Source organism: Bos indicus, chromosome 16 (genome assembly GCF_029378745.1).
Source record: "Bos indicus isolate NIAB-ARS_2022 breed Sahiwal x Tharparkar chromosome 16, NIAB-ARS_B.indTharparkar_mat_pri_1.0, whole genome shotgun sequence".
In the NCBI taxonomy this organism is placed as follows: domain Eukaryota; kingdom Metazoa; phylum Chordata; class Mammalia; order Artiodactyla; family Bovidae; genus Bos; species Bos indicus.
This window is the reverse complement of record NC_091775.1, coordinates 55,860,979-55,882,771: the sequence shown is the minus strand read 5'-3', so window position 1 is coordinate 55,882,771 and position 21,793 is coordinate 55,860,979. Positions and strand designations below refer to the sequence as shown.

Here is a 21,793-nt window from a genome sequence, read left to right as displayed (position 1 = left end):
AGATCTCAGCGGGTGGCACCCTCAGGGCCAGGTCCCCAGATCCCACCCAGCTGTCATCACTGTGGGAGCTAGGTGCCTAGGACCAACTGGCCCTCAGTCTGCCCAAATGGGGGCCAGGTCCCATGGACTATGACCTGTGGAGACCACCACCCTTAGGTTGGAGAAATAGGGATGAGTCAGCAGCTGCTTCAAGGCCTGAGCCTGGCCAGTGGGCGCTGTGGGGAGGGCTCTGGAGCTCTGCAGGATGCAGCCCTCAGCCTGTACCTGGACTCCCCAGCTCACCAGCTTGAGGTTGGAGGGCCTGGAGGGCCCCGAGGAGGCTGCAGTCTGCCTCACATAGCACACTGTGCCCTGAGGACCACTGTGTGCCCTTTCCGCCCAAATTCAGTTTCCTTCTCACTAATGTCCATCTGTTTAGTTTGGGTCCTTACCTGATGCTGGGAAGGATTGAGGGCAGGAGGAGAAGGGGACGACAGAGGATAAGATGGTTGGATGGCATCACTGACACAATGGACATGGGTTTGGGTGGACTCCAGGAGTTGGTGATGGACAGGAAGGCCTGACATGCTGTGGTTCATGGGGTCGCAAAGAGTTGGACACGACTGAGCAACTGAACTGAACTGAACTTACAGTCTTGGAGGAATTAGACCTACCATTTCCTAGTAATGAAGATAAGACTATAATTCTATAAACTAGTGTTCTGTTTCCAGATCAGTGTTGAAATTGTAAGGATTCATGGTAATGTAGCTGTGGAGTGTCAAAAATGCTAACTACTCAACATAAAGTTAAACATTTGTTTAATTAAGACTTAAGAAGAATATAAACCACTTCCATTTCTTGCTCTAATGATCAGAGTAGGAGTCACCTGGAGAGGTTCACAGGGTTGAGGACTCCCTACCCCAGAGACTCCTCCATGCTACTGAAAATTTGACTATTAGAGATCAATTTCTTTGGGTTTTCAAGGTTTATAGACTTTTTAATTGTTCAAGGGTCCTATATTAAAAGAAATACATATATATACATATATATGTATATATATGTACACACACACATATATATAGAATTAGTTGATCAGAACTCTGAAGGTATGGAACAAATATTCATGGAAATATGGGAGTAACGTTGTGTTAAGAGTGAAAGTAAGGAGCAGATTCTGAAAAGTGGAACTATAAGTAAACTTTTAATAATCCACAATAATGCAAGGCAGAACTTAGTCCTTTGTTATTTGTTAAGACTATAGCATTATCTGTTACTTACAAAGGATTTTTTTAAAGTTTTTTTTTTCCTTTTATTGATGGGAGGTATATTATAAATCTGTCATGTTTTTCTGGGATTCTTTTATAGGTTGTTAAGAAAATCTGTCGGTCTCAGTCTCTCAGTTTTTTTTTTTGAAAAATATAGAAACCATATTTTAAGAAATGAGGTGACTTATCAACAAAAGTGAAATATTTTAAAAACTGATGTGTCTTATCAATAGAAGTTTGAAGTTAAAAAAAAGTATTGATACTTAATTCTTCATTTATTATACTGAAAAGGGGAACATTTATACTTAGAAATTAATCTGTTCCTTATTATATCCATACTATTTTAACAATTTGAGATGGGAAATTAAACATCTCCATGTGGCCATAAAATTTGCTCAGGAAACTAAGAGAAATCACAAAAATTGCTTAAATCAGAGATTTATTGAAACACTAAATCAAGATTCTATTCTACAGTGTGCTTAATGATTAGCAATCTAACACATTAAAAAGAACAGAACACTTAAACATGAAGCGGTGGTTGTATATGGTCTTTCCCCTAGTACTTTTTAGTAAGCATGGATGCTATTTTAGCTGAATAGAAATAACTTTTCAGTACAGACTTCGTTGGAAAGTTTCAGTAAAGAGTTTAGCCAAAAAATTACAAAGCATCTCAAAGAATCACTTTTGTCCTTCCATGATTTTCCTCAATAGATTTCTTGTGTAGTTTCCACAGTGGACTGAGTTATATTTGCGTATGGATGTGTCTAATATACTCTGCCTCCTTCTCCTCCTTCAGTTGTCTTTCTTTTTAGTTTTCGGTGCTTGGCTTTCTTAGCCTGAGGGTGATGGGACATCTGATTTAGGTACTTGGTCATCATTGATGTTGTGGCCACCAGTCTGCAGAGTATTTGGTCAATGTCATAGACAGACTGGGTTTCTAGATCCTTACCAGGTGTATCCAAGGAGACTTGTTTCTTTAGCTAAAAGAAGAAAAACAAATGATATTACAAAATTTTTTCATTACTGTAGTTCAAATTAAATTTGTTTTCTGGATATATATGCTTAAGCTCCAAATATCACACTTTACTTATTTATACAAAGAAGAAATTGTTATAGAAGAGAGGTAAAAATGCAGAAAAAATGCTCGTTTTTATATGCCCTTGTGTAAGGCTGTAGTGATCATGATCACCATTCAGCAAACATTTAATAAGTACTTTCTATGATTATTAGAGCATTCTGCTGGGAGAAATTATTTGAATATTAGTAGTACATTATTTTCCTTTACTAAATCACCTTAAGATGTAATGTGATAAAATCATAGACATTTTATAAATATATAGTTGTTGCCTCAAAATATAGTAACACTGGCAAAGTGGGGAATCAGTTTGAGTGTTATTTTCCAGAAAGTTATCCTAAAATTAGAAATTAGTTTACAGTACATTAAAAAATACACACACCAACTTTAGTATACTTAGTTTTCTTAGATAGACCAGGAAGGGATCTAACAAGATCTCTTGTTCTACATCCTTCATTTTATTGATCAGACAGCAGAGAAAGATACAGTGATTTACCTAAGAGCCCAGACAGATAACTGCATTTCCTATACATTCTACTCATTGTAGCTCATTACTTTCTTGATGTGTTTTGTAACTTTAAACTATCTAAAATAATAGGTTATTTTAAAGACCTAATTCAGTACACCTTTGTTGAACACCTGATATGTGCAAGAAAGTATGATAGATGCTGGGGTGAATGGTGGGAGTGGGGAAAGTTATGAAGAAGAAGACACAGTTCTTTCTCCAGAGAAGATGATAATCTTATCTTTTAAATGCTTTGATATTCTATAACTATTACTATTAGCATCACCTTTTTTGTGTGTTTCTTCCACTTCATCCACAGGTAATGTGCAGACAAAACAGAGAGGATTAAAAAGAGAGCTTGTATTAAAATATAAATAAGATTTAAACAACCATGAAATACATCCATATTAGCAAAATTGCAGCATAGTTTGTCCAGAGGGTAAGGTAGACAGTGAGATGGAGCTGTCTTAACTTTCAAATAATGCATTTCTTCTGGAAAAATCTCCCATCCAACCTTTGTCCAGGTAGTACCATCACAAATGCAGAAGCTCTCCCTGAAAAAGCAGATAAACAACAGAGTAAAAATCAGGGATAGTCCTTGAGTAGACATCTTTCTTTCTCAAATGGAAAAAAAATTACAGCCAAAAATTTTTTTAGAGACAGAGCAGAAATGCCCTGGTACTCCAGTCAAGGCGCTCAGGATAACTAGGCAGCAAAATATACACTGATGATCATTGTAACATCATCAGCCATGGTGACTCAGGGATAAATTCAGTGATGTCATAAAGAACCACACTGGGACTAAAAGATGTTGGTTAACCAATCACTTTGGGTTTCTTAGGGATACTTTTTTCTTGCTTTTTTTTTTTTTTTTGCCAGAATGGTTTAAGCTTCTTCAGTTTTCTGAAAAAAATGAAGACTTGCTAATATTTTGATAGCCAATAAATTTAAATCATCATTATATTAACAGAATTTCATGGAAACCATTTACCTGTATCCTTTCCAACCCTTTTGAAGTATGGTACTTTAGCATCTACTTAAAAGCGTGTGTGTGTGTGTGTGCAGTCAGTTGTGTCCGACTCTTTGCGATGCTATGGAGTGTAGCCTGCCAGACTCCTCTGTCCGTAGAATTTTCCAGGCAAGAATAATGGAGTGGATTGCCATTTCCTACTCCAGGGGAGCTTCCCAATCCAGGGATCAAACCTGTGGCTCTAGAGTCTCCTTCCCCACTCATTGGCAGGCAGATTCTTCACCACTGCACCAAGTAGCTACAGTCATATATCATGGTAATATCATTATCATGGTAATATCATACAACCTAGCTTCTGCTTCTGTTTTTTATTATATTCAGGAATGTCCTTCTCTTCATTTAGTCAAGGAAATACTGAGTGACTCCCCCTTTTGACATATCTTTTTGGTGACAATGTTGTAACTACCAGGTAGTGGGTGAGGGGTGGGGAATTTGGCATGATTGTATGAAAAAGAGATGGTGGATTAGTGTGGTGTGTGATAAGGTGCGACGGACTGCTTTTAAAGAACTTAAAGTCTAGCAGTAGAAGCAGAAAACAGAAAAATAAAAAATTACAGGACAGATTATCAGTTCAGTTCAGTCACTCTTTGTGACCCCATGAATCGCAGCACACCAGGCCTCCCTGTCCATAACCAACTCCCAGAGTTTACTCAAATTCATGTCCATTGAGTCAGTGATGCCATCCAACCATCTCATCCTCTGTTGTCCCCCTTCTCCTCCTGCCCCCAATCCCTCCCAGCATCAGGGTCTTTTCCAATGAGTCAACTCTTCGAATGAGGTGGCCAAAGTACTGGAGTTTCGGCTTTAGCATCAGTCCTTCCAAAGAAATCCCAGGGCTGATCTCCTTCAGAATGGACTGGTTGGATCTCCTTGCAGTCCAAGGGACTCTAAAGAGTCTTCTCCAACACCACAGTTCAAAAGCATCAATTCTTCGGTGCTCAGCCTTCTTCACAGTCCAACTCTCACATCCATACATGACCACAGGAAAAACCATAGCCTTGACTAGACAGACCTTTGTTGGGAAAGTAATGTCTCTGCTTTTGAATATGCTATCTAGGTTGGTCATAACTTTCCTTCCAAGGAGTAAGCGTCTTTTAATTTCATGGCTGCAGTCACCATCTGCAGTGATTTTGGAGCCCCAAAAAATGAAGTCTGACACTGTTTCCAGATTATACTCAGGGCTAAATCAAATTATAATCATGTAATGGATGATAGGGCACTCAGTTCTACCAGGGGGAATTAGGAGTTTCATAGGAGTGCATTTTGAGTAAGCTTTGAAGAATGAGTAGAATTTTGGTGGATGGCAGAGAGGGCCATCTAGGTTGAGGAAACATGATAAGCAAAGAAATTCTGTAAACCATTCAGTTTAGTTCAGTTCAGTCACTCAGTGGGACTCAGTCATGTCCCACTCTTTGTGACCCCATGGACTGCAGCACACCAGACTTCCCTGTCCATCACCAACTCCCAGAGCTTGCTTAAACTCATGTCCATCAAGTCAGTGATGCCATCCAACCATCTCATTCTCTGTCATCTCTTTCTCTTCCTGCCTTCAATCTTTCCCAGCATCAGAGTCTTTTCTAAAGAGTCGGTTTTTTGCTGACCCTCTAATGAGTCAGTTTTTCATCTCACCCTCTCCTCCCCTCTACCCCATGTCCATAAGTCTGTTCTCTATGTCTGCTTCTCCATTGCTGCCTTGCAAATAAATTCATTAGTACAATTTTCCTAGATTCCATTTATATGCATTAGTATATAATATTTATCTTTCTCTTTCTGACTTACTTCACTCTGTATAATAGACTCTAGGTTCATCCACCTCATTAGAATTGACTCAAATGCATTCCTTTTTATGGCTGAGTAACATTCCATTTCAGAGAACGCAACGGCACCCCACTCCAGTACTCTTGCCTGGAAAATCCCATGGATGGAGGAGACTGGAAGGCTGCAGTCCATGGGGTCGCTGAGGGTCGGACACGACTGAGCGACTTCCCTTTCGTTTTTCACTTTCATGCATTGGAGAAGGAAATGGCAACCCACTCCAGTGTTCTTGCCTGGAGAATCCCAGGGACGGGGGAGCCTGTTGGGCTGCCATCTATGGGGTTGCACAGAGTTGGACACGACTGAAGTGACTTAGCAGCAGCAGCAACATTCCATTTATAAATATTTATTGAGCACCTCGTATGAGGTAAATACTGTTCTAGGGGCTGAGGATACTTACACACCTAGGCATAAAACTATGTTTATGGAGTTTACTTTCTAGTAGGGAGATACAGAAAATAAAATGATCTAAATCTATTTATCTGTGAAGTGCCATGAAGAAAAATAGAGTGGTAAGGAGGTTATGAAGTTGCCAGCAAGTGAATGAGTGAGTGTGTGCTTACACTTACAGAGGGCCATCAGGAGAGGCCTCTCTGGTAGGGTGATGTTTGAAGACAGACCTGAAGAACTAAAGGAGTGAGCCCTAATGATATCAGCAGGCAGAGGGAACAGGAAGTAAATGATTGATAGGGTCTCTGGATGAATGTAGGAAGGGACGAAGCTGGAAAGATTGTTTGTGGCTAGATAGGTCTTGGAGGGCCCTGCATTTTATTCAGTAGCCAATAGGGAGTTACTTACAAAGTCTGGAGGAGAAGAGTGACCTAATAATAAACTTACTGAGTACTTTCGTGTGTGCCAGGCACTGTGTCAAGAAATTTGTGTGTATTATACTATGTTTTAATTCTTAGAACAACCGTATGTGGGTGGTATTATAATACTTCCACTTTATAGATGGAGAAACTGAGGTTAGAGGGGTTAAGATACTATTATGGTCTGTATGTTTGTGTTCCCCCACAAATGCATATGTTGAATTTCTAATGCCTGATGTGATGGTGTTAGGACATGGGGCCTTTAGGAGATGCTTAGGACATGAAGGTGGGGGCCTCATAAATAGGATTAGTGGTCTTATAAAAATGTGTCCCCACAGAGTTCCCTGGCCCTTCTACCATGTGAAGGCACCTTGAGGAGGTGCTGGCAGTGAAGGAAGAGGGGTCTCACTAGACTGCAACCATGTTGCAGCTTGATCTTGGGCTTGCCAGCCTCCAGAATTATGAAAAACAAGTTTCTGTTGTTTATAAACTTCCCAGTCTGTGGTATATTGTTGCCTGAATGCTCAGATAGGTCTGGTGGCATTAGAAGATGATTGCAGTAAGCTGCTTTCTCTACCAGGCCGCCCAAAATAAATATATGCACTCAGTAAAATCAGCATGCTTATTATACAAATACAGTTTTATGACAAGTCCCTTAGTCTCCTCTTCAAACTAATTCCTGTACTTTACTTCCTCCTGTACTGAAATTCTGGAACCACCACTGGCTCCAGGTCACCAACTAGTGGAGCCAAAACCTAAACCTTAGATTCCAGTTTAGAGAATTGATTCTGCTTGCAACATGAATGGTAGATTTGAAGCTGTAATTGAAAAGACGGTTCAGCTGCAAAAACTTTTCATCTTTCATGAAAAAGGAAGGATGACTGAGGCTGGAGCTGAAGGCCAAGAGGTATCACTCCCAGGCTATGATACCTCATAGAATTTGCCTTGTGGGATTTCAGAATTGCTTGAGACCGAGGTGACTCCTTTTTTCCTTCTAATTTCGCACATTTTGAATGGCAGTATCTATAACTGTTGCTTTGTGCCTGTCCCACCAGTGTATTTTGGGATAGAAAACTTGTTTTCTAGTATCACAGGTCTGCAGATATAGAGGAATTTTACCCCAGGATAGATGGATCATACCAATGTCTCACACATACCTTGTTTGTATGAGGAGATGAGACTTTTGAGCTAATGATATTTTAGATGAACATTTGAACATGAGTTGATGTTGTAATGGATTGAAACTTAGATGCTGGCATGGAGTAAATGTATTTGCATGTGGGATAGATGTGAGTTTGAGGGGGTCAGAGGGTAGGCTATGGTAGGCTGAAAAATGTCTACCAAAGATATCTAGGTTCTAACTCCTGGAACCTGAGCATGTTACCTCATATGGGATCTTGTGGATCCTTAAACTAAGGATCTTTAGATGGAGAGATCATCGTGGGTTATCCAGCTGGGACTTAAATGTAGTCACAAGTGTCTTTATTATAAGTGAGAGGCAGGAGATTTGACACAGAAGAGGAGGTGATTTGATGATGGAACTAGACATTGGACTGGTGTATTTTGATTGAAGAAGGAGCCACCAGCCAAGGAGTATAGGCTGCAGCTAGAGGTAGAAAACAGCAAAGAAATAGATTCTCCTTTCAGAACCCATAGAAAGAATCTTCCCCACCAACACCTTGATTTTCACTTAGCTAAACTGATTCCAGACTTGTGGCCTCTAGAATTTACTACAGGATAAGCTTGCATTGTTTTAAGCCACCAGATTTGTGGCAATTTGTTACAGCAGTCACAGGACATGATCAATTGTTAAATTAATTTGAAGTATTATTAATACTTTGCTAATCCTGTTTTGTTGTTCAGTTGCTAAGTCCTCTCTGACTCTACATGGGCTGGAGCCATGTCGAAGCCCCAGGTGGCTCAGCTGTAAAGACCCCTCCTGCCAATGCAGGAGATGCAGGTTAGATCCCTGATCTGGGAAGATCTCCCAGAGAAGGAAATGATAACCCACTCTAGTATTCTTGCCTGGGAACTCCTATGGATAGAAGAGCATGGCAGGCTGCAGTCCATGAGGTTGTAAAGAATCAGACACAACTGAGCAATTAAACAATAACAACAAATCTACTGTTTATTACATTCAATCTGTCCGTCTCTATATTTCTTTCAGTGTTGTGATTTTGTTTAAACAAGTCTTGCAAATTTTGTGATGGGTGTTTATAGAGAATGGAATTATTTTAAACACTTTTTTAAGAGGGAAGCTATTTTTAATTTATTTTGAAGGGTAAAACAAATGGCATTTACTTATTTGGCTATACTGAGTCTTCGCTGCAGCATGCAGACGTGCAAACTCTTAATTGTGGCATGTGGGATCTGGTTTTCTGACCAGGGATGGAACCTGGGCCCCCAGCATCAGGAGCGTGGGGTCCTAGCCACTGGACCACCAGGGAAGTCCCAATAATTTTTCTATTGGAAATACTTTTTGTTCCTTTTTCCAGATTAGCTCAGCTGGTAAAGAATCCACCTGCAGTGCGGGAGAACTGGGTTTGATCCCTGGGTTGGGAAGATCTCCTGGAGAACGGAAAGGCTATACCCACTCCAGTATTCTGGCCTGGAGAATTCCACGGACTGTATAGTTCATGGGGTCGCAGAGTCAAGACACGACTCAGTGACTTTCACTTTCACTTTCCAGAGTAGATATTTTGATATTTTGACTGTAGTTTCTTTGGTGTCACATTTTGTATTTATTTGCGCTTTAAAATTTTTAGCGCAATTGAAGTTCTACTGGAATAGGAAATGGCAACCTATTCCAGTATTCTTGCCTGGAAAATTCCATGGACAGAGGAGTCTGATGGCAATAGTCTATGGGATTGCAAAGAGTCAGACATGACAGAGTGACTGAGCGTGCATGCATGCGCGCACGCGCACACACACACACACACACACACGCACACACACTAATATAGTAAGTACCCCGAATCACTGTGTTAGTTAAGTGTTATCTTTCTTGAATTTCCCCAAGGAAAACTGTAACAAATCTATACAGTCTTTATAAAGCTCTGGATTTATAAAATTACATTATAAACTGTGGAGTGAATTTTCTTGGTCTTTGCCTTATTATTAAGCATTTTTACTGTCCTTTTCTTTCAGAAGCAAGGCTGGCACTGAAAAAATATATTGCAAAGGTCTCTGCAACTGTTACAGATACAGAAAAGGGACCAGGGAAGCTTTATAAGGAAGACAAGGTACAACCTTGTGCTTATATTTTGTTCTGAAGTCTTTTGAGATTTTTACCCCTTGTATTTAACTGCTACACTTAAGCACTAGAGGTAGGTGGTGATCCTCACTGCTCCGTTCTCCTTCCCTTCCTTCCTTTTTTTTCCCCTTTCTTATTAAACTGCTGACAGAAGCAGCATTAATAGTACTGGCAGCATTCTTGTTCTTCTGTTGATTAGATACTCATTTCATTAGTTTGCTTCAAAACTTATATATACATCATATATTTTGGTCTATATGTTTACATATATACTTATATACACTGCCTATTTTTTCATGTATCAAAGTTTACATGATAGAAAAATACACAGGTGTAAAGATAGCTAATTGTAAAGCCAGCTTGCCACATTTGTCATATACTAAGTACTACGTGTGAACTAGTTGATTTCTTTTGATGTATACTAAAAAAAAGGTATGCTAAAGGTATTAGAAATGTGTTTGGGTTTTAAATTATTTCTTGCATTTCTGGGCAGGACATTGTATGAATTTTCTGTGACTTTTAATTCTGATGAAAAAAAATTAGCTACTGCTAAAAGTATAAGACATCAGCAAGTCTGAGAACATGATAAAACACACATTTCACTTGTTTGTAAAACATTTTACAAAATCTCTTATGAAACAAAGTATAGATAGAATTCTATTAGAAGAGCTACTGTATCTATAAGATTTGCGAAACAATCTTTCTGGCACAAACAGTGCTTTGTCAAACTAGTTACTGTGAAAGCCTTTTTAATTTCAGTTTTTAAATATTTGATTATTTGAGCTAGAAAATATTATGTACCTATACTAATGGTTAGAATAAAACAAAACATCTAAAGTAGACTTAATAATTTTCTTTTTACCCTATCAAGTCTTATTACCCTGTGATTCTAATAGCAATTTTGTGCTAATCTCAGTATACTTTTCCTCACTTATATAAATATATGTATGCATATATATAGTTTTATTAATATAAGAGATTTTGCTTTTATAAAAATAGGATCATACTATACAAATTATTCTTTAATTTTCTCTTTTCCTTTAAAGAATATATCATGGACATCTTTACAAATCCACTTCATTCTTTATACTTCTGCATATAATGTTGCTTATTTAATAATATGGACAGGACGTGTAATAAATTTATTCATGTCTCCTTATTATTACAAATCATAGAATAATGAACATCTTAAATCAGATACCAGCAATTTGCTGCTCATGTGCAAAGAGATGTTTTGAAATGCAAATTGAGAGGTTTTCAGTGAGGTTTTGCTCATTTCTTGCACTTCCTTCTCCTGTGAATCACCAAGAAGGAATAAATATTGGCATTGTCTGTTGAGTTGCATGAAGTGCACACCATCCACCCACTTTTCCCAAATTTTGCAAACACTTACCACAGTTCAGTTCAGTTCAGTCGTGTCCGACTCTTTGTTCAGTAGTGTCCAACCCTTTGCGACCCCAAGGACTGCAGCACGCCAGGCTTCCCTGTCTATCACCGACTCCTGGAGTTTACTCAAACTCATGTCCTTTGAGTTGGTGATGCCATCCAACATCTCATCCTCTGTTGTCCCCTTTTCCTCCCGCATTCAATCTTTCCCAGCATCAGGGTCTTTTCCAATGAGTCAGTTCTTCACATCAGGTAGCCAAAGTATTGGAGCTTCAGCTTCGACATCAGTCCTTCCAATGAACACCCAGGACTGATCTCCTTTAGGATGGACTGGTTGGATCTCCTTGCAGTCCAAGGGACTCTCAGGAGTCTTCTCCAACACCACAGTTCAAAAGCATCAATTCTTCTCCGCTCAAGCTTTCTTTATAGTCCAACTCACATCCATACATGACTACTGGAAAACCCAAAGCTTTGACTAGATGGACCTTTGTTGGCAAAGTAATGTCTGTGCTTTTGAATATGCTCTCTGGGTTGGTCATAGCTTTTCTTCAAAGGAGCAAGTGTCTTTTAATTTCTTGGCTGCAGTCACAATCTGCAGTGATTTTGGAGCCCAAGAAAATAAAGTCTGTCACTGTTTCCGTTGTTTCCCCATCTATTTGCCATGCAGAGCTCACTGAAAATAAAGAAATAGGGAGAGGATGTAGACTGGCCCAAGGCATCATGACTCTAGATTAATGAGTTTCATTATACACACATTTCACTAGTGTTAGTACTGCACTATCGGATACAGTACCCCCTAGCCTCATGTGACTATAAATTAGAATTAATTAAAATTACAAATTCAACTCCTCAGTCACACCAGCCACTTTTCTAATGCTCCCTGGCTATATGCATCTAATGGTGACTGTATTAGACTGTGCAGATATTTCTGTGATCATTTCCATCATCATAGAAAGTTCTGTTGCAGAGTGCTGGTTTAGAGATACTATAGAGTTTCATTTTTAAATAAACAAGTGGAAAGTAAATTCCTTGTTTCTGTCTCTAGAATATCCTCCTCAGTGCATGCCGTGTAAAAAATGAATGGTTGGAAACCCATTTGGAAGCTTCCATTAATGAGCTGTTTGAGCAGAAACAGCAATTGGAAGACATTGTGACTCCTATCTTCACGAAAATGGCTACACCACGTAAGTTTTGGATAAAAATGATTTGAAAGTTGCATAAAAATTAGATTCAGTGTTGTTATTTCTGAGATAATCAGATTTCAACAATCTTCATGAAGTAGCCATTAACCTTATTATAAGCTCTAATCCATAACTCAGTTTCATTCAGTTCCAATATTAATAATAGCTAAAAATAATGACTGAGTTATTTCTATAATGTCTAGTACTAATCTTATTACCATCACTAATCATTTAATTTTATGCAATTTGCTATGGTTTTAACTAATGATTTTCAACCAGAAAGCATGTTTTTCAAGGAGACAGGCAGAATTTGAAAAAAAAATTTTTTTTTCAGTGATGAAGGTCTATACTTTCAAAAGCCTGTTGTGGGAAGACTGTACTGTTATTGGAGAAGGTACACTGTCAGAATCTTGGTGGCACATGTACCTAAGATTTTAACGCTATCAGCTTTATTGAGATAGAATTCTCATACCATGAAATTTACCATTTAAAAATGTCCATTTCAGTGGTTTTTGGTGTATTTTCAGTTATATAATCATCACCACTGTCTAATTTTACCACATAATTTCTCCATTTTATTACCCCCAAAGAAACACCATACCCGTTAGTAGTCACTGCCCATTCCTTGGTTCCACAAGTCCCTGGCAACCACTGATCTACTTTTTATCTCTATGGATTGCCTGTTCTGAACATTTCATAGAATCATACAGTCTGTCACCTTTTGTGTCTGGCTTCTTTCACTTTGCATAATGTTTTTAAGCTTCATCATGTTGTAATATATGTCAGTATTCCTTTTTATTGTTAAATCATAGTCTATTGTGTGGATTCAAATTTATCTGTTCATTAATAGACATTTGAGTTTCTGTTCATTTGACTATTATAAATAATGCTGCTGTGAACTTTTGTGTACAAATTTTTATGTGGCCGCATGTTTTCATTTCTCTGGGTCTGTATTTAGAGGGGGAATTGCTGGGTCACATGGTACCTCTATTTCTGACCTTTGGAGGAATTACCAAACTGTTTCCAAATTTCTATTTTCATAAGCAATATATAAGAGGATTCCAATTTTCTCCACATTGTTATCAACATTTGTTATTATCTTAAAAAATATTTTTTAGCTCTTCTAGTGGGTATGAAGTATCTTAATGTAGTTCCCATTTGTATTTCCTTAGTTACTGATGATGTTAAACATTCTTTCATGTGCTTACTGGACATTTGCATATTTTATTTGGAGAAATGTCTTTTTGAATCTTTTGCCTATTTTTAAGTTGAGTTGTCTCCTTGTTTTTTAAATTGAACTATATATTTGATTTATAATATATTAGTCTTAGGTATACAACATAGTAATTCAATATGTTAATAGAATTTAAAGTTCTATTAACAAAGAAGTAAATGGCACCCCACTCCAGTACTTTTGCCTGGAAAATCCCACGGACGGAGGAGCCTGGTAGGCTGCAGTCCATGGGGTCGCTAAGAGTTGGACACAACTGAGCGACTTCACTTTCACTTTTCACTTTCATGCATTGGAGAAGGAAATGGCAACCCACTCCAGTGTTCTTGCCTGGAGAATCCCAGGGACGGAGAAGCCTGGTGGGCTGCCGTCTATGGGGTCACACAGAGTCGGACACGACTGAATCGACTTAGTAGCAGCAGCAGCAGCAGCAATGACTATACTTCCCTGTGTTGTTCAGTATATCCCTGTTGCTTGTTTATTTCATGTGTAGTAGTTTATATCTCTTACTGTTCTACCCCTATTTTACCCTCTTGTCTTTCCCCTCCTACTGGTAACCACTAGTTTTTTCTGTATATCTGTGAGTCTGTTAGTTTTATTACTTTCATTGTTTTTTGCAAAAAATTTTTAGACTCCACATGTAAGTAATTGTATGTAGTATTTGACAAGACTTTCTGAGATACAGTCTATCAGAGATATTGACTTGTAATTTTCTTTTTTTTGAAGTTATTTTTGGCTGATTTTTGTATCAGGATAATGATGCCCTCATAGAATGAATTTGGGAGTATAGGAATTAACTCTTCTTTGTATGTAGGGTAAAATTTTTGTGAAGTCATTCAGTCTTGTCTTTTGCTTTCTAGAAGTTTTGAAAATTACAAATTCAATTGCATGACTGCTGATTGATCTGTTCAAATTGTTTCTTTTTGATTTAGTGTTTGAAAATTTATGTTTCTAGAAATTTGACCATTTCTTCTAGGCTGTTTAGTTTGTTGGCATGTAACTGTTCATAGCATTCTTTTATGACTTTTTTATATCTCTGTGATATCAGTTGTTATTTCTCCTCTTTCATTTCTTATTTTGTTTATTTGGGCTCTCTTTTTTTCTTGATTTGTCTGGCTAAAGGTTTATCAATTTTATTTATTAAAAGTACTGATTTCATTGATCTATTGTATTTGTTTCTTCTCTGATTTTTTTTCCTTCCTTCTGCTGATTTTGGGCCTTATTTGTTTTTCTTTTTCTAATTCCTTTATATGAAATTAAAGGAAGGTTAGGTAAGTTAGGTTGTTTATTTGAGATATCTTTTGTTTCTTGACGTATTCCTCTATTGCTGTAAACTTTCCTCTTAGAACTTCCTTTTCTACATCCTGTAGATTTTGGAAAGTTGTGTTTACGTTTTCATTTGTTTTGAAGTATTCTCTGTTCTTCTCTTTGACTGACTCATTAGCTCATTGGTTTTTTTAGCAGCATGTTGTTTAGTCTCCACATGTTTGTATTTTTCTTCTTATTTTTGAGTTGTAAAAGTTCTTTGTATATCTTGGGTATAAAGCTCTTATCAGATATATAACTTGCAAATATTTTCTTCCATTATGTGAATTATCATTTCATTTCCTTAATTGTGTTCTTTGAAGCACAAAAGGCTTTAAGTTTGATGAAATCTAATTTATCTATCTTTCCTTTTGTTGATTGTGCTTTCAGTGTCATATCAGAGAAACATTGCCTTGTCTAAGTTCTCCAAGATTTACTTTTATGTTTTTTTTTTGTAAGACTTTTACAGTTTTTTGACCTGTATGTCTAAACATGTCTGTGATTCATTTTAAGTTATTATTTGTTTATGGTGTCAGGTAGGAATCCAACTTCTTTCTTTTGAATGTGAATACCCAATACCTTAGATATTTATGTTTATCAAAAGGAACTGTGGTTTTTCAAAAGTGAAGGTACTGAATATATCCTCAGTAGTATGACAGACTGTCCCTTGCCATCTGTATCTAACATTGAATGAGCATACCCACTGCACTGTCTTAGGTCCCTGAAGGGAAATAGATACCTTTACATTGTTCTTGTCTTTCAGGAGTCCATTACCCAGTTTGTGAGTAAACAAGTATTCTTGAAAGGATAAGCTAAATGCTGTGTAACTCAGGGAGGCCTAAACATAAAGAGAAAGCATGAAGAAAGAGGAATTTCCTGGAAGGATAGGTAGCCAGGGTGGAGTATATAGGGAATTATGAAAGTACAATATGATGATGAAAAATTGAAATTCGGAAATAGGGAAGTGGTCAGTATCCATCTGGCTGATTGTAGTTGAGTCTGAATTGGGGAAGAGTAGAAAATAAGGTTGAAAGTTAGCTTGTGATCATTTCATTAAAAGTACTGAATTATAAGCTTAGATGTTTGGGCTTTACTTTCAGGGTCATGGGTTGCCGTTAAGGGCTTTGTTTGGAGTAGGAAAAATGAGGGATTAAGTAGTGGAAAATAATCTGGCTTTCCTTGCAAAATGGTTTGGAGGGAGAAGAGACCAGAGGGAGTGAGACCAGTGTAGTCCAGGAAGGAGATGGTCAAGATGCTTATACAGTCAATTCCCACCTTTCCCTGAGCTATCACTATGTTAGTCTGGCCCAACAATCATTTCTCTTTCCCTTATCACCTCTGGGAAATAATTACAGAGGCTTTAATCAAGATGGTGGTATAGAAGGACATGTAGCTCACCTTTTCCCACAGATACATAAGAAATACATCTATATGTGGAACAGTTATCACAGAATAACTATTGAACACTATTGAATGGAAAATCTCAGATACCTAGAAGTGCAGGGAAGATCTCCATGTAACTGGGTAGGATAAAAGAAAAAGAAGGAAGGAAGCAGGACAGGATCTGTGCCCCTGGGAGAGAGCTGCAGAGGAGGAAAGGTTCCCATGCCCTAGGAAGTCGTCACACTGGTGGTGAGATCACCCAGGACAGAAAGGGAGCTTCAGAGGCTTGGAGGAGAACACAGCAGTCAGTTTGTAGCAGGCAGAAAAGAGAGAAACCAGCATAGAGGGCCTGTACCACCTTGCTGCAGTCCCCAGCCAGAGATATGCACCTGCTGGTGTGTGCAGAGGCTGTGTGCTGAAACTCATGCTTCAGAGGACAGACTTGGGGAAAGAACTGGGGTTAGTCTTGCAAAGACAACCTGAAGGAGCTAGAGTGTTATATGGGCCAAAAGCAGAGGTGTACATGGAAGAAGCCCAGCCTGCCATAGAAGTGAAATGCCATTGTTAAGAGGTGCACAAAAGGAAGGACAGGGCCCGTCATAGCAGCCTCACTTTTGACAGTCTCATGGCTGGCCTGCGCTACCCTTGAAACCCCATTGTTAATGCAGGAGTGAAGCGGGTGGTGGGGTCTGCCATAGGTGCTTCTTTCTCAGAGCTGCCTGTGTGAACTCTGGGGGTATGCAAGGATGCCCACACTCAGAGGCAGAGTTGAAAGCAGAGCCCTCTCTCCAATGGCTATATGATCTACAACATTGTTGCTAGCTTTGTAACTCAGTGCCTCTGGGACATGCAAGTGGATAGTGGGTGCTCCTGTGGCTGGAATAGGTCTGGCCTTAGCAGCTGTGGGCTTTGTGTGTGCATGCACATGAAGGTGGGGCTGGGGTCTGGGCTGCTTCCGTTATCTCCCAGTTGTGCAACTGCTGTGGTCCTGGTGCTTGACTTCAGTGGATTGGCGCCTGTGGATCTGCATTAGTGGCTTTGTGAACATAGTGTGTGAGGGACACAGGGCTGATTGTCTGTATTCCCACAGTGGAGGTGGGGCCCAGGGTAGTGTACACAATAGTGTACTTTGTGAGCCCCCACAATGGGTGACAGGCGATACCACAGAGTGTGCTCCTGGTGAACAGCTCCAATGGAAGAATGCTCAGTTGCTCCTCTTGTAGTGGGAGCACTCCAGTCCTGCCTACCACACAGTGAAGCTTAGAAATGGATCTGGGGGCTTCTTTTCTAACAACTAGGAAGCAGACCCTGACTCTAACAGCGCTGTGACAACCACAGAGCAAAGAAGAGGCCCCATTCAGCATCCAGTGCAGGCTACGGTCACCACATCATCAGTCATACCTTCTATCAATGGGATAATGGCCAGCACACACTGAGGAAAGATGCTGCAGGCATCCATACTAACAAACAGCCCTTGTACCAAATATATTAAACAGACACAAGCTAGGTAGAGATACTTTTACATAAAAATAGCCCTTCAAGACCACAGTAGATAATTGTTTATCCTAAACTCATAGAGTAAGAGAAATATAAGTAAAATGAAGAATCAGAGGAACCACTCCCACTTTTAATCTTTGATTGAAAGATCAAGAGAATTTCCCTGAAAGAACAATGAAACAGACTTCTTCAGCTTAATAGACACCAAGTTAAAAAAGGAAATAATGAAAATGCTGAATGAATTAAACAGGGCTTTCATTAGAAATTCTGCTGCTGCTGCTGCTGCTAGGTCACTTCAGTCGTGTCTGACTCTGTGCGACCCCAGAGACGGCAGCCCACCAGGCTCCCCCATCCCTGGGATTCTCCAGGCAAGAATACTGGAGTGAGTTGCCATTTCCTTCTCCAATGCGTGAAAGTGAAAAGTGAAAGTGAAGTCACTCAGTCATGCAGATTACTGTTAAAAAAAAGAACTAGAAACTATAAAGAGGAACCAAGAAAAATTAGAAAATTCATTTGCTGAGATAAAAACTGAATGTAAGGCAACATGTAGCAGATTGATAATGTAGAAGAATGAATAAGTGATCTGCAAGTTAAAATAATGGAAATCTCCCAGTCAGAAATTTCCCAGTTTGATTCCTGGGTTGGGAATATCCGCTGGAGAAGGGATATGCTACCCACTCCAGTATTCTTGGACTTCCCTTGTGGCTCTGCTGGTAAAGAATCCACCTACAATGCAGGAGACCTGGGTTCGATTCATGAGTTGGGAAGATTCCCTGGAGAAGGGAAAGGCTACCTACTCCAGTATTCTGGCCTGGAGAATTCCATGAACTGTATAGTCCATGAGGTCACAAAGAGTCACACATGACTGAGCGACTTAAATACTTTCACCCAGTCAGAAGAGCAAACAGAAAGAAAAATTTTTTTAAATGAAAGCAATATAAAAAGACCTTTATATTATTTTGTTGTTCAGTCACTAAGTTATGTCCGACTCTGTTACCCTATAGACTGCAGCACGCCAGGCTTCCCTGTCCTTGACTATCTCCCAGAGTTTGCTCAGATCCTTGTCCATTGAGCCAGTGATAAAGTGTGCCAACCTACACATAATAGGGCTCCCAGAAGCAGAAGAAAAAGGGGAATGAAAGTGTATTTTAAAAAGTTATGGCTGAAAACTTCCCAAATCTAAAGAAAGAAACAGATATCCAGGTACAGGAAGCACAGAGGGTACCAAACAAGATGAATTCAAACAGACCAAAACATAATTAAAATGGCAAAAGTTAAAAATAAAGAGAGGGTTCTAAAGGCAGTAAGAGAAAAGTGGTGGTTTAGTCGCTAAGTCATGTCCAACTCTTGAGTGATTTACAAGGGAACCTCCATAAAGCTATTAGCTGATTTCTCTACAGAAATGTTGCAGGCCAGAAAGGAGTAGCAAAATATATTGAAAGTCCTGAAAGGAAAAATTTGCAATCTAGGATATTCTACCCACCAAGATTATCATTTAAAATAGAAGGAGAGATCAAGAGTTTCTCAGACAAGTAAAAGGTAAAACAATAGAGCAATACCAAACCTGTTCTGAAGGAAATATTGAAAGATTGTCTTTAAATAGAAAAGAAGCAAGAATCTATAGGAAAGAGCCAATCACAGGTGGAAATAAATTAAATGAGTCAGTAACACATTTTTTTTTGATGAGTTTCATGGTTTTATTAACACAAACACAATGTGTACATGAGCTGTCTCTTCATTTTATTTGCTGCATAGCCTGATGTTGGGATTGCTGACTCTAATAACCAGCTGGATTGCTCTTTCCACAATGTCTTTTCAGTCTTTTCAGTTCTTGGAGGAGATGTGAGCAATCTCAGCATAGTAAGATTTGTTGCATATCAGCAGCACTTCAAACTCTTCGATGTTGTGTCCAGGAGCTTCCAGAGTCTCCTGGGCAACATGTGCTCTGGTTTCTTGTTGCTCCTATATCCAGTATTAGGCATCAAGATGTGGCCCTTGAATCTCCCATACACCCCGTTGTCAGTGTTTCTGGGTTTCTGCCAGTTCCACTTAATTTTGACATATTGATTTGACTGGTGTTGGATGAACTTCTTGGCCTCTTTTTGAAGATCTTGAACTTCACAAGGGGCCTGGGGGCAGTCATGATGCCAAGTAGGAGATGGCTGCCACTTCTGTATGCATAGCTGAGGAAGAGAGCAGTACACAGATTTTTAAAAATGAAATAAATTTTTTTCTATGAAAGTGATAACCACAATGAACAGCAAAAGGATAAATGAAGATGTAAAATAGAACATCAAAGTCATAAAATGTGGGGGAGGAAAGTAAGAAAATGATATTTTTTTTAGAATGTATTCGAACCTGTTTGACTACCAGTCTAAAGCAAGTGGGCTTCCCTGGTGGCTCAGATGGTAAAGCGTCTGTCTGCAATGCAGGAGACCTGGGTTCAATCCCTGGGACAGGAAGATCCCCTGGAGAAGGAAAAGGCAACCCATGCCAGTACTCTTGCCTGGAAAATCCCATGGATGGAGGAGCCTGGTAGGCTGCAGTCCGTGGGATCACAAAGAGTCGGACATGACAGTGATGTCACTTTCACTAAAGCAAGTAGATGTAGGAAGGGGTTAACATACTGAAAAGCAGGGTAACCACAAATCAAAAACATACAATAGATTCACAAAAACCAAAAAGAAGAGAGCACAAGAATAATACAAAAGAAATCAAGCCACAAAAGGAAAAACTAAAAGAAAAAGAACAAAGAAGAAATACAAAGTCACCAGAAAAAAAGTTTAAAGTGGCAATAAATACATACATATCAATAATTACCTCAAATGTCAAGAGACTCCTTCTCCAATCTGAAGGCATCAGTGGTAGATTGAATAAAAAAATAAGAGCCTACACTACGTTGCATTGAAGAAGTGGGGAAAACCACTAGGCCATTCAGGTATGACCTAAATCAAATCCCTTATGATTATACAGTGGAAGTGGGAAATAGATCTAAGGGACTAGATCTGATAAGACAGAGTGCCTGATGAACTATGGACGGAGGTTCATGACATTGTACAGGAGACAGGAATCAAGACCATCCCCAAGAAAAAGAAATGCAAAAAGGCAAAATGGCTGTCTGAGGAGGCCTTACAAATAGCTGTGAAAAGAAGAGAAGCAAAAAGCAAAGGAGAAAAGGAAAGATCCAACCAGCCCATCCTAAAGGAGATCAGTCCTGGGTGTTCATTGGAAGGACTGATGTTGAAGCTAAAACTCCAATATTTGGCCACCTGATGCAAGGAGCTGACTCATTTAAAAAGACCCTCATGCTGGGAAAGATTGAGGGCAGGAGGAGAAGGGGACGACAGAGGATGAGATGGTTGGATGGCATCACCAACTCAATGGACATGAATTTGGGTGTACTCTGGGAGTTGGTGATGGCCAGGGAGGCCTGGTGTGCTACGGTCCATGGGATCGCAAAGAGTCGGACACGACTGAGTGACTAAACTGAACTGAACTGAATACGTTGCATATGAGAGACCTACTTTAGGGCAAAGGACACACATAGATTGAAAGTGAAGATATGGAAAAAGATATTTCATGCAAATGGAAATGACAAGGAAGTGGTTGTAGCAATGCTCATATCTGACAAAATAGACTTTAAAGGTCATAAAGAAAGATAAAAATGAAGATACTATATAATGATAAAAGGAACAATACAATACAATCAAATACAAACAACCCAATCCAATCCAATACAAACAATACAATACAATCCACCTGATATAGAACCACCCAAATACATAAAATAAATACTAATAGATGTAAAGGGAGAGATTTATGGCAATACCTCAATAGTAGGAGACTTTAACACCTCACTCACACCAATGAATAGATGTTTCAGGAAGAAAATCAGTAAGGCAACAGAGATCCTAAATGATAAAATTCAACATGCTGTGTGTGCATGTGTGCTGTCACTTTAGTTGTGTCTGACTCTTTGCAACTCTATGGACTGTACTCACCAGGCTTCTCTGTCCATGGGATTCTCCAGGCAAGAATACTGGAGTGGGTTGTCCTCTTCTAGAGTATCTTCCCGATCC

General features: G+C 39.1%; 2 protein-coding genes and 1 pseudogene across 3 annotated transcripts in view; 1 reads left to right on the top strand and 2 right to left on the bottom strand.

Annotated features, from left to right (window-relative positions):
• The window catches only part of ANKRD45 (ankyrin repeat domain 45), a 51,734-nt gene that overhangs the window by 18,091 nt on the left and 11,850 nt on the right, over positions 1-21,793 (top strand). For both annotated transcript variants that reach the window (XM_070768908.1, XM_070768907.1), the window contains exons 4-5: positions 9,626-9,720; positions 12,163-12,301. In XM_070768908.1, the coding sequence (XP_070625009.1) occupies positions 9,626-9,720; positions 12,163-12,301 (234 nt within the window). The remainder of the gene's footprint in view (positions 1-9,625; positions 9,721-12,162; positions 12,302-21,793) is intronic.
• TEX50 (testis expressed 50) lies at positions 1,966-3,562 on the bottom strand. Its single transcript, XM_019976290.2, has 2 exons — positions 3,111-3,562; positions 1,966-2,224 (listed from the first exon to the last, which is right to left on the bottom strand). Exons 1-2 carry the CDS (start codon positions 3,432-3,434, stop codon positions 2,009-2,011), a joined length of 540 nt encoding a protein of 179 aa, XP_019831849.2. The 5' UTR covers positions 3,435-3,562; the 3' UTR covers positions 1,966-2,008.
• LOC109570182 (putative large ribosomal subunit protein eL32') lies at positions 19,404-19,935 on the bottom strand (annotated as a pseudogene).

Excerpts from the sequence above, each read along its gene's own strand:
- TEX50 (XM_019976290.2), bottom strand. The coding sequence starts at position 3,434 with ATGTCTACTCAAGGACTATCCCTGATTTTTACTCTGTTGTTTATCTGC. Across the intron at positions 2,225-3,110 it reads GGAAGAAACACACAAAAAAG|CTAAAGAAACAAGTCTCCTT; the intron begins GTGATGCTAATA and ends TTCTTCTTTTAG.